This window comes from Setaria viridis, chromosome 1 (genome assembly GCF_005286985.2).
Source record: "Setaria viridis chromosome 1, Setaria_viridis_v4.0, whole genome shotgun sequence".
Taxonomy (NCBI): Eukaryota; Viridiplantae; Streptophyta; class Magnoliopsida; order Poales; family Poaceae; genus Setaria; species Setaria viridis.
The window spans coordinates 40,346,413-40,358,736 of NC_048263.2; the positions used below are offsets into that span (position 1 = coordinate 40,346,413).

The 12,324-nt window shown below is 43.8% G+C and overlaps 3 protein-coding genes and 1 long non-coding RNA gene across 6 annotated transcripts; 1 reads left to right on the forward strand and 3 right to left on the reverse strand.

Moving 5' to 3' along the window:
- LOC117841494 (uncharacterized) lies at positions 1 to 2,761 on the reverse strand. 2 transcript variants are annotated; one of them, XM_072290325.1, is made up of 3 exons: positions 1,838 to 2,761; positions 1,521 to 1,658; positions 1 to 1,327 (listed from the first exon to the last, which is right to left on the reverse strand). In XM_072290325.1, exons 2-3 carry the CDS (start codon positions 1,564 to 1,566, stop codon positions 444 to 446), a joined length of 930 nt encoding a protein of 309 aa, XP_072146426.1. In that variant the 5' UTR covers positions 1,567 to 1,658; positions 1,838 to 2,761; the 3' UTR covers positions 1 to 443. The 2 variants fall into 2 exon arrangements, with proteins under 2 accessions (XP_072146426.1, XP_034577780.1); XM_034721889.2 differs by having other exon boundaries at positions 606 to 1,147; positions 1,230 to 1,327; positions 1,521 to 2,761.
- LOC140220308 (uncharacterized) lies at positions 1,218 to 4,436 on the forward strand. The gene is made up of 2 exons (XR_011896293.1): positions 1,218 to 1,352; positions 3,910 to 4,436. It is a non-coding gene; the product is annotated as an uncharacterized lncRNA (long non-coding RNA).
- Positions 2,902 to 7,762, reverse strand: LOC117841492 (rab GTPase-activating protein 22). The gene is made up of 11 exons (XM_034721887.2): positions 7,205 to 7,762; positions 6,709 to 6,804; positions 5,952 to 6,055; positions 5,447 to 5,670; positions 5,045 to 5,167; positions 4,852 to 4,940; positions 4,123 to 4,228; positions 3,915 to 4,012; positions 3,466 to 3,711; positions 3,283 to 3,366; positions 2,902 to 3,181 (listed from the first exon to the last, which is right to left on the reverse strand). The coding sequence occupies exons 1-11, from the start codon at positions 7,319 to 7,321 to the stop codon at positions 3,170 to 3,172; spliced, it is 1,299 nt and encodes a 432-aa protein (XP_034577778.1). The 5' UTR covers positions 7,322 to 7,762; the 3' UTR covers positions 2,902 to 3,169.
- Positions 7,763 to 7,900: 138 nt separating this feature from the next.
- LOC117841490 (diphthine--ammonia ligase) lies at positions 7,901 to 12,148 on the reverse strand. Of its 2 annotated transcripts, none has more exons than XM_034721884.2 (12): positions 11,945 to 12,148; positions 11,770 to 11,841; positions 11,571 to 11,650; positions 11,274 to 11,499; positions 11,141 to 11,173; positions 10,948 to 11,030; positions 10,554 to 10,626; positions 9,996 to 10,323; positions 9,536 to 9,867; positions 8,954 to 9,273; positions 8,529 to 8,865; positions 7,901 to 8,456 (listed from the first exon to the last, which is right to left on the reverse strand). In XM_034721884.2, the coding sequence occupies exons 1-12, from the start codon at positions 12,020 to 12,022 to the stop codon at positions 8,214 to 8,216; spliced, it is 2,205 nt and encodes a 734-aa protein (XP_034577775.1). In that variant the 5' UTR covers positions 12,023 to 12,148; the 3' UTR covers positions 7,901 to 8,213. The 2 variants fall into 2 exon arrangements, with proteins under 2 accessions (XP_034577775.1, XP_034577776.1); XM_034721885.2 differs by having other exon boundaries at positions 11,571 to 11,657; positions 11,945 to 12,103.
- Positions 12,149 to 12,324: the final 176 nt, after the last annotated feature.

Here is a 12,324-nt window from a genome sequence, read left to right on the forward strand (position 1 = left end):
TATAACCACATGATAAGTAGCAGCAGAAGATGTTTCCTACTGTACACAAAGGAGATTAGTGAGCAATGGCATTGCCACCGGTTGAACTCGAACCATATGGCACTGCTTTTGTGTTCAGACTTCAGAGTTTCAGATTGCAGACCCATGCCAGTGGATGAGTGGAGGCATCAGAATTCAGATATGCACCATTGCAGTTGCAGAAAAATAAACAATAGCTATGTCTGCCTAGCTAGATTGGGTCCATGAACAAGTGAATCGGTGTGATCGCGAACGGGATGACGGATGACCAGATGGCAGATGGATACCTTGCCAATAATGAGCGGCGGGCGATGAGCTCATCCACTCCGTCCGGTGCGTGCTACTAGTTCGGAGCCGGCTCGCGCGTGGAACCAATTTTGTATAGGAACGAATTACGAGTGTACATACACACTTGATAATACGTGCTAAACATATACATATACAGGCCAATTTGTTTCATCGGCCTTCTTTCTTGTGCCACTCACTCTGCTACCCCGTTTGTTGTTTGTTGTTGTTACACGACGACCATCTAAAAGACAATCTGTCCATAGAAAAGACCGGCCTGGAACCAAACGTAAAAGAAGAACAGAAAAATTAAAAGAAAAGGCCCAAAGCTCTCCGACCTCCAGCCAAACAAAAGCCAAATTCAAATTTGAAGGCGTCCTCTCCTCCGTGTGCACCAGCCGAGCCCCAGCAGCGCGCGGCAGCCGTTCCCTTCGCCTCAGCAGCCGTCGCGATCGTACTCCGCCTCCGGCGCCGCCGCCGACCGCGCCGCCTCCGAGTCCGAGGCGGTGCCGCAGCCGCCGGCGCCTCCGGACGACGACTTGGACCGGCCCCCCGACGCCCGGGGCTTCCTCCGCCGCTGCTTCGGCGCCGCGGCGTCCCCCTCGGCGCCGCCCTCCGTGTCCGTCTTCGCCAGCCGCCGGTCCCGCCGCGACCCCTCCCCCGCGCCGTCCCGCCGCTTCGCCTCGCCGCCCCCCGAACCCTTCCCCCTCGTCCGCCGAGGCCGCTCCGCCTTGCCGCCGGCTTCTCCTCCTCCGGGCTGCTCCTCTCCTCCACCACCGGCCTGCGAGGGCTCCGGCTCGCTGCCTCTGGCCGCCGCCCCGGGCGATGCCTTGAATTCGTTCATCTGCAACACATTCCCAATCCGAGCCGTTAGATGGACGGAAAACGAACACGCGCATGGCGCGATCGGGAGTGGAAGCGGCTACCCAGCTGGGCGCGGTGACGGAGGCGTTGTCCCAGCCGATGTGAGCGACGTGCTTGACATCCGTCGGGTTCCCGATCTGCATCTCCGGCTCCTTCGCATCTGCAACACCAGCGGGCAATGCAAGGTACACATCTTACAACACCATTCTGTTTCATGCGCACCGCACTTTGTTTAATTTGCATTGATTTTGATTTGGAAGTATGGCATGAACATCGTCGAGCTAGGTGACTGGTTCCTTTCGGATGAAATTTGAAATTATGGCATTTTATTAGTTTAGAATCCTTGATCTTACCGAAGATCTGCGAGATGTAACGGAGGCCCTTGAGAAGGCCCTTCATCTTAGCTGGTTCCACAGGCGGCTGCCCGCCCGCGGTGCCCCCAGAGGAATCCACCACTTCAAGTATTTGCGTTCCCCACCTCTTGAACTAGCCTTCACAAGTAGTAGGTCGCAATGTTAAGAGGAGAAGGGATGGATCAAGTCGTAGGGATGCATGGGCAATTTCCAGTCTAGCGTTTGAACTGGGAATGGCCAAGGTCGGTTGTCATCCTCAGAAATTTGTTTGTAAAAACTTGATGCAATATTGCCAAACAACATGAGGGGAAACTAACCCTGTAAATGACCGACTGTTATCCTGAATATTCTGTTTAGAACAGAACCGTGGCAAACGACGATCAGAGATTTTATCCATCCATCACGCAGCAACAAATAATCATTCTGAAACAATGCTCAATGATTTGCCAGAATAATTATCAGACCCATTGAATGAAACTCACATACCTAAGGAAGCAGCATTCAAGGAGCGAGAAAATATGGTCGATGAAATTTCATCTTCTTGGTGCCATCTTCATTGTGGTTGACAATTCTCTTGACCTCCTATTCCTGCATGATCTGTCACAAATTACCAGGATTCTAGTCCCCTCCAGAGGTCCAAGAGAGGCAGGCCAAGATTTCCTCAGTTTAGTTGGAGAAATGGAAGGGCAGAAAGTTGTTGCATCAATCTATTTATAGTGCACTATTTTTGGTGAGAGCTTTCCTTGCGTAGTCCAGTTTGAGAGGCCATGATTCTGTTCAACTGCTCCATAATGCAAATGGCCAGGAATGGGTAGTACAGAAGAATGAGGAGGGGTCATCTAGGTGGATAGTCCTGTAGGCTCTCAATGGCAGCATTTTGTTTCATCATTTCCACGTATATCATGCATGTTAGGCCTAGTAAAGCCAGGAAATTGTAAGTTCGTTATGAAATTTATTCTAGTCAGTCCTATATAACATGGTTTCAATTGAAATCCACTGCACAAACATGACCTAGGCTTGCTGCTCATTGCAGCCCTGCCCCATTATTGTGCACAATTTGGTATTTGTTAGAAAATACAAAATTGCAGGTTTAGAAAGTAATTCATTTTCCCACCTTCTCATTTGATATTTGGAGTAAAGGCCTGACTCAAATTTCTAGCTCAGCTTTAGCCCAACCGTTTGTAAATTAACTAGCTGATTTCTACTTTGCATGTCCAAGCCATTGGAAGCAACAGGATTAGGAGAAATTTGACTCAAGAAAATGAAGTAATAGATCCTTGTCTCCCAACACATACCCACATACAGAGACACTCACCTTCAAAGTACATCGTATTGTTCAAACAAGGTGAACAAACTTGTTTCGATATGAAAACTGACGACAAGCACTAAGAATCATGATGATTTTATTGTGCAATAAACATTTTTGTGTCTCATCTTTACAAAATTGGCATTCTTTCTTCCTTCTTTCATTTTTTCTTTCGTTTTCTTTTCAAAAGAAATCTTCATCCTTTCCTTTCCCTTTGTGCAAATGCAATATTACAAGCGGGTCAAAGAATTACAGTCCCCATATAAAGAATGAAAAAAATTCTGTGGTACAGCCGCTTCTCTGATCCAAAAAAAAAAACCCAACCGAGTGAACTGTACATGTCCTACGCTTTTACCTGCAATCAGGAAAATACAGATTGTTGTTACTTTTACTTTTGAATGCATAGTTGTAACCAATTACCAATGTCTAAGATTTATAAATGAAAAGAGGGCTCACCGTGTTTAGGTACTTCTCATGAATCTGTAATGCTTCTCTGCATGCCTTTTTTGCATCCAGACTACCAGTGATTTCATTTAAAATCTGTTTTGCAGGGGAGACATAAACATAACATAAACTTCATTCATCGTCATCACTTGAGAGAGAGAGAGAGAGAGAGAGAGAGAGAGAGAGAGAGAGGACCTTGACAACATCGTCTAGACCTTTTGCCTCACCCAGTAACTTCTTGTTTCTAGCCTCCAGAACACTAGCAACAACAAAGACGGATAGAGGGATCTCCTCTTCTTTCTTAGCAGCTTGCAAAATTTTCCGCTCAAACTTTCCACACTGTCTTAGGACACTTTCATCCTTTGTGGTTGCCCTGGTTGTGCCATTGTCACTCTCCAACATTGAAAAAAGATTTGGATTGTACTCCATAGACCACATGAGCTGCAACGTTTTGAAGCTGTAACAATAGTGTCTCATGCATAAACCAACACATATTTCTAGTACAACTGGGCCTATACTTATATGTATAACAGAAGTAATGCATGGATATCAGTGGTGCTCAAGTTGCATTGTTAAGAAAACTAGCTCACTGCATAGGCATTACGCATGCTAATTACTATGAAATTTTTGTCCATACAGCTTACCTCCCAAAGGTACATTGTGTCCACGAACGAGAACTCCCTACGGAAAAGAACCATCAGCATTCGGAAGGCAAATAAGTATTCCCCTCCATCAAGATGTTCTGCATAAACAATATTTTATCAGAGCATACATAACTGCACCTTTATTCCAAAATGTAGATATTGCTTTCTTTGAGCCATCCAGTAAACATGTAGCTCCAAATGACTGTACCTAAATGTTCATGTAGCTTTGGATCAACAGATTTCATTATGGTTGACAAGGTTGTGAGCTGAGCTCGAACTCCAATGGAAGTAGAAGTACTTATGAAATTTCCTCGCTGCATATTTAAAAGGTAGGAACCCAGGTTTTTACTCCAGAATACGTTAAAAGAAGTATAGATGTCTGTAGACATTTTTTGATACATTAAAGAAGGCAGATACCACATGCAACTGAACAGCTTCCAGTACTCCAGAAGTACAGATGTGTGGCCTAGTAGGCCATTCTGTTGATATATCAAATAGCTATATGACATGGCTTTTTCCCCATGTGTTCTGTCGTTATTTATATCAAATACATGTTCTTGTCAGTTTTCTGGCCAAAAATCCCTGATGACCAATTCCAACAGTTTGACATTAAGCAAAGCACAAGCCAAATTACATCCATAGGCTCTACATACATGGTAGGCGGTAGCCATGCTAACCTATGTAAGCACATATGCAGGGGCAAAAAAGAACTTCCTGCCGTGCTAATTAACTTACCGTACACTAACCATCTTGACCTTTGTGTTTAACTGCAGTTCTACAGTCTTCTAACTTAATCAACTTTATGATGTTATATCATATGTATAAAAAATTCCATTGAAAGTATATTCTACAATACATACACTAGCAGAAGTCAATCAAGGAAGGATCTGTGCATTAGTTTGATGAATAAAAGGTTAAGTATGTAAAGGGTGCTTACCACCCTGCGCATTAGACGTTCAAAGCACCAAAAGGCATCTGCTTCATGTTCCAGAATGATTGATATTGGTGAACAAAGATCACTCATTCCTGCATAGTAGGATTAGCAAATTCGAACAACTTAACCTTACGGAAACTGACATGATAAAGCATTGTTCTCGATTAACAGAAAAACGTCTGTTTCAACAACTCACCCTGACAATATCCGATGTCTTTATCAACCCACGAGTACACTGCAAGAATGTCCCACAACCTTGCCAAGTTCGCTTGACTCTCATAGTACACTAGTACACGATCAGTACGATTAACATCAAGACCTATAATTGAATAATGGAAAAAATTAGATGAATGAAAATTATAGATCTTGCCACTGGCCTAATTGGCCTAGACCTAAGGTGGGGGAACGTGTGGGCAGCCCAAGTGCAGGCTAGCTTCCCCTTGGCCCAAGTGTTGGCCTAATTACATATTGTTATTGGTTAAGCAGGTTAAGGGTATTCCCCTCTGTCTCTTGCCTCCCCCTTGACGCACGGCTGCGGGCAGTCCATATAACAATATGATAGATATAGAAGATCTGAAACAAGGGCAACAGTGCATACCAATCTGATGTAGAGTTAGCTTCCATTGAATAACTTCTTTTGGGAGTGTTGCTCCACTTGTTTGCTGTTCAGAGCCCACTGAAGAAGGCCTTGCCCCTCTATCTGAATTAGGGTCTTCGATAGGTTGACCGTCCTCTGTTATTACAGGCATAGTAATTACCCTTCCACTACCAACTGTTGTGTCCATTTCTCGGCATTTTGTTTTCAGATTCTCATACTCTAACCTATCAAAATATGCAAATCAGTATATTCCTTGTCCCATAGCATATGATGTGTAAATAGACTTCAATAATAAGTGAGCTAAATAAAGCAATGCTGAATTTCCTGAAGAACAAAACAGTGTGCCATGCTGCAGAGTAACATTTGCCAGAGTTTTTTCTTAAGCAAAAAAAGGAACCTATCTTCCCTTGGTTATACAAAATGACCTACTGCAAACAAAACTGACACTTTTGAGACGTGAAAAAGAACAAACATGGTTAGACAAAAAGTGCAATAGCGGAAAAACCTTCGCTGCTGTCGCAATTGGTTGCGCTGTTCAGTAGTGCTTTTAGGGTCATAGCAGCCCAGCAAAAATTCCCAAACTTCTCCTTTGATCGTTGGGTGGACGCCCTGTTTGCACAACCAAATTAAAGAGTAAAGACCATATCATTTCAGAATGAATCTAAGGAACAACATGACATAGTAACGATTCTTGGACAGAAAAAGAATGAATATTAGCAGTGAAGGCCATAAAATGGATACACCATGTTGAAAAATCATCTTCGAGGGCACATGGACTTATCTCTTAGAGAGGTCATATGGTATATCAGGGTGTAGCCATGTAGGCGAACTTGTTTAAAGTGTTAAGCAACTAGAAGAAGAAACTAATGAATGAGAACACATGTAGCAAGGAGATTGAGGAATACATATGGTTGCCTGTTGGAGAGGTCATAGGGTATAGGTAAGTTTTTTCCATAAAAGAGAACATAGCCATGTAAGTGTCCTTGGTTTAAAAGTTAAACAACTATGATCTAGATTATGAAACCTTGTGTTGACTTATGGAACAGGTTAAAGTAATCAAAATATAAAAGAGCATCCAATAGAAATTCCTAAGCTTCATTTTGAATGAAACATTCTTGACAATTTAAATAACTTGGAAGGAGCATCCTGAATAGAAATTCTATACTTTGTTATGCTACTAACACAAATGCAACATTTTCTGAGTGTGAAACATATCACTGAAATAGGCTTAAGGTCATGAATCTGGAGAAAATATGGCTTACCCCACGTTGCACTCTTTTGATCATCCCAGCTATGTCCAGGACACCTTCCTCATTGTGGAGCAGCTTCCATCTCTTTGGGCTCAGCGTCAGGCCAGGCTGCCAACAGGGAAGAAACAATGCACTTCATGAATAACTAGTCAATGCACTACTTGATCAGTACACGGCACCCACTAATATCTCTAATTAGCATTCATTGATAGCTCAACCCGGCAATTCGATTTGAGATTAAGGTTATATCAAGAGAGACCGACTTTTGATCTTTCATATTCATTAAAGATCCATAGATTGGCCCTAGGCTTCTGAATAAATAGTCACCCATCATCTCACTAGATTGATTCCTCATTTGAGTCTAGCCATCTGGCAGGTTTCACTTCATTTAGTAACACTAGCAGCTCATAACTAGATCTTACCAATCAGAAATTAGATCTCACTTCCTAAACATGGAACCGGGCAGCAGAAAATAAAAGGAAATAATAATAATAATCAGAAGAAATACCCGGGGCTTGAAGCGCGTCTTGGGCGCGTCGTCGCGGCAGTCGGGGCGGATGGGGTAGACGGTGTCCGGATCGATCTGCATCTCCGGATCATTGTAGCAGCACGCCAGGAGCCTCATCTTGGCTGCCCAGATGGAACCAACGGAAGATGCGAGGATCAACAATCAAGTGAAGCTCCTCGCGCTGGGTAGGAAGGATCGAAGCCAAGAACGGAAGCGATTCGGGAAGCGTTATCCCTCTCCTCCTCTGCCTGTTGATGTGTGCGTGCGTCTTCTCGGAGCCGAGAGAGAGAGAGAGAGAGAGAGAGAGAGAGAGAGAGAGAGAGGGCGGAAGCTACAACGGCTAAATTTGGGCCGGGCACGGAGGGGATGAGAGGAGGTGGAGACAGGGAGGAGATACAGAGACGAAGCTGCACAGGCAGCTGCTCAGTTTTACCAGGTTGACAGAATGTGCCAATCGAATGATCGATGCTCCTACGCAATAATTAGAGATCTTGCTAGTTTGTTTATTTACAAAATTTGGTCAGACCATTAGAGGGGAAATAGTTAATTGGCTTATGTGCAACTTCTTCAGGATTCTGGAATATTTGCTCTTTTCCCTGGATATCAATAGACGTGCTTGCATGATTAGGGAAGCTACGCGGCTTTCGTTTCACTAACAGCAATCTGTCCCATCCAGATAGCAAAAATGTCAACAAATAGGCAGAACACAGAGACACGTTACTGACTGAAACTGTGTAGACAGACCAATGTGATTACAAGCTTCACTACGGGCTAATCAGGCCGAATATATAGGTTACAGAAACAGAAACAAAGATACAGTATAGTATCGTATGATAATCATGGTATATTTTTCAACGATCACCAGCACAGAAAGCTACTGCTGCCAACCCTAAAGCAGCTGATTAACTGTCACCCATCTGGCAATTGATAGGCCGCCGGCTCTTTTGGCAGTTTGGCAGAAATTCTAACATGTACACACCTCCAAAGGAAAGCTGCATTCCATCAAGCATCACGGCGAACAATTCAGATGCGTGTGCAGGCTAGGTTTGGAAGCCAACAGCTCGCATGTTATTATATCGTTCGTACAAGCAGAGCAACCAGATCCTGATACTGGCACAATGTTGTAGAAAGGAGATTCATCAGTTCTTGAGGAACTGTTGTCTTCTGCAAGCTCTGCGAAGGCCTCTGAAAATGCACGGGACATTGCATCTGCTGCCACTGAGTTATCTACCGAATAGTAGAACCGCAACATCTGCATATTTCAATCCAGAAATGCTGGTTAGGATATGAATGTAGCTGCAACGTAGTTATACAACAAACATACCGTTGTGCTGTCCCAGGAAAAATTGTTGTCTGCCAGGATCTTTGCGATCTGGAAAGCACAAAATCTAGCCATAGCTTTCAAATTTTCCTCAGTGTAGTATAGCTGTCCAGCTGTAGAACATATCTTTGTAGCAATATCGGTTGTGACTGAGACCACAGCAGAACAAATTCTCCCACCAATTGTGTGGATCTGGCAACACGAGTCATGCAAGTCAGAGTATTGCGCACTCCATGCTTGGCTTGGTGCTGACTGCGTCATTCCAGTCTCCGTCTCTTCGGTTGCAACTCCGTCGTCATTGGTGGGGACATATAAAATAGGTTTTATCTCCACACGTGCTCTGAAAATGTGAAAAAAAAGCATCTTATTAAGTTAATAACATAACTTTATTCCATGTTTCAAATATATAGAATTGAAGAGATGCATACCCTTTCGGAAGATCTGGTGCAAATACATATAGAACAGTGGGATATGATCCAGTTTTTGAGCAATCCAAACGAGTAATATAAGAACTCTGCAATGTCTGTTCAACTTCTTCCTTCTCATCAGATGTCAACTGTGCAGAGCAGTACACCAGAAAGTGTATTGCTGAGGAATAGATAGAGCAACTAAAGGCATTAGCCACAGCTTCACTATTTTGTAGTGCTAATTCAAGTTCAGCTGTTGGACCATCAGGACAGAGCTTCATCGTAGGAGGGTCAAGCCCCAGCTGACCAGCCATATACAGAATCTCTCCATAAAGTGTTGCCTAAAACAAAGTGGATCAAATATTACATTATAGACTTAACATCTGCACTAGAAGAACAAAAACTCTCTGGAGGATTTCAAAGTTTGGTTCTCATGCAACTACTCTACAGTCTACAATCAACACCTTATATTGTGAAAATGACCATCCCCAAGAGAAAGGACTGATATTGCAGTTTAGAGGGTGTATTTTATTTGTAAAATGTTTGACGAGCTTAGAACTTATAACATGAACTCATGGCATTGTCAATAAGGGTATCTTGTACCTGGCTATAAGGTCCAATGCAACTAGGAGCCCAGCATGAGATGCTTTGCACATGTAGGACTCTCTTTTTCAGCTCATTTGAAACTAGAACTTCCACGTATGCTTTACCTAACCCAACCTGAACCAATGGCAATTCAATTGTACTGCGTGAAGGAACACCAAGGTAGCATTTCTTTTCTGTAATAAAGCTGACATAAACTTCATTTGCCAATCCAAATTCCTTCATGTTTGAAATGTAGAGGTGAACATATAAAACATTCACCCAACCTAACCCTTCTTCCTTGAGCTGATTATCAATTCTGTTCAAGACTGCTATGAGGTCTGCCTTCAGGCCTATTGATGCAACAGAACATTAAATGAATGTTTATCAAAGAAAACAATAGAATGTAATGAGGTATTCCTGTCAGGTGAGTAAAGAACAGATCAATGTCAACGGAATAACCTAGGATGAGAATATGCACCTTCCGAAGCTCTAGAGTGATCCTGAATCCAACAGCCAATGGAACGCAAATTCTTCCCTGTCTTTGAGATACACAGGTCTATATCGGTGTAAGCATCAACACCTGGACTTAAGGTCTGTTTTTCTTCCATATCAGTGTGCGTGATAACTTCATCAACCTCATAAACACAACTAGAAATCTCTTGAGTAACAGAACCATCCCCAATTCTATCAGATGAATCTGGCTTGTGCTGAAGATGGAACACTCGTGGATGAAGAATTCCAACAGAAGCAATGGAGTCAGCAGAGTGAAGTATCACCTCATAGTCGTCGAGAATAATTCTTGCATTCTGTAAATAAATGCATGTTAGGGAAATTTGACATTGATTGAAGATAATAAGAAATCCCCATGACTTCCAGTATTGAAAACTTGTATAAATGCACATTTTTTTGTGAGAAAGTTAGAGGATAGACAGTAGTAACAAGCCATGCCATCTGATGCAATGGTTAGTCTACTGCTCAGCATTCTAAAATAAGTGGCATCAGGGTTTCAGTTGCCTCCTCAAAGGTTCAAACTTACACGAAAGAGAGGGCAGTCAAGAGTTAGTGTTTCATATTCGCCACCTTCACCACAGACATTGATTCCGTAACTCCTAATAGGGATAAGAAAACAGAGATTAAAAACTGTGTACAGACACGAAATAGATTCCGGTATTTACTAGATAAGGGTATAGTACCAAAACTGCAATCTATGTAGTATCTGTCATTTTATACCTAGAAACTACTCGGTCATTGATCAGTGCACACTAGAGGAAGCTAATACCTAAGCTCAACAAGACATAAGTTCAGCTCGGCTCAAGAAAACGCACATGAGTTCCAATAAAGGGAGAAACAACTATTTTAGCATGAATCCTCGTAAGTGGGGAGCAAAGATTGATACACATATGTTAGGTGCTGGGCAGTGAGAAACATACTCATTCATTCGGAGCAGATGACACTTAAGTTCAGCCAGTTCTTTACCTAAGTGAGAAGAAGGTTTCAGCCCCAGTGCAGCAACCTACAAAGCTCAAGAAATCAGCCCCTCATTGTAAATGTGTTATCCCAAAATTACAGGCACTTGATTGCAACAAAAGTTAATGTATACATACAAATAAATACATTGCGTACCTTTACAGTTATTGCCACGATGCCCCTTCTTATCTGTAAGCATTAAAGACCAGAACAACAGTTACAACGTGAGTGAACATTCATTTTGAGCTAGTTCAGACAGCTATAAAAACAAACAGGATCTCCATGGTACCATTTCCTCTAGGAGCAAAGTCTGATCCTGCTTCCATAAATACGCCAGAGACACCAGGCCCAACCTCGAGCAAACACTCTCAACCCGGAGCCTCTGGTAATCTGATGCAATGGCACCCGACGACACCGCGCTGATTGATGGAATCTGCCGTTTAACCTCACTCAGCAGAGCAAACATATCTTCCACTTCATCTCCAGCCGTAACATTATATTTGAGTCCCTGATCCCTGCAGACCACAATAGTTGAATTGATGAAACCGCATCATTCTGAGAAGAGGGGCCTGCAGAGATAGCTTGCCTTGTGGATCCACTAATGCGCCTCCGGAAGAGGGGCAAGCCCATGCATTTCGCGTAGCTCACGACAATCTGGTGCCCAACCTGAAGCCTCCACGATCACAACAATAAGCAAGGCCATCAGCAAGTATAAAAATTAACAATACCAGGAACTAATGGCCAAATTACAGTGTCAACTGCTAGTGAGGGACACAAGTGCATACGGTTTGGTACATGTAGCTATCGAGCTCATCGACGGCGTCGTCGAGGGGGATAAGATTAGCCAAAGCAACAACCTGCGAGCAACAGCAAAGTTGAACAAGGTCTCATCCCATTTTATGAGACGAATGAAGCGAGGGGAGGATTGGTTTGCGGGTGGGTGAAGCTGCGTAGCCTTGCCTTGTGGCCGTAGTCGAGGCATCGCATCATGGCGAAGCAGCTGTCCTTGCCGCCGCTCACCAGGGCCACCACCTCCATCGCCGCCGCCGGTTAGGACCTCTCCCTCTCTAGGGTTAAGTGAGACTCGCCAAGTTCTCTTCCCCGGTCGCCGGCTGCCGAGATGGGTTCCTGTCCTGCTGCTCTGTGCGGCTACCGATGCGTGCTTGAGGGCTTCATGGGCTTGGCAGGCCTTACATGCTTATACGTCCACGGCCCACTATCTCTAGCCTATGGGCCAGGTTGGCAGGCAATTTTGTGGTAGTCGCTGGAGCTTGGTGACGCCGGCGGCGAAAGAACGGCTGCAGCGGCGATGGATCAACGGGTAACTGGGTTTGGAGAAA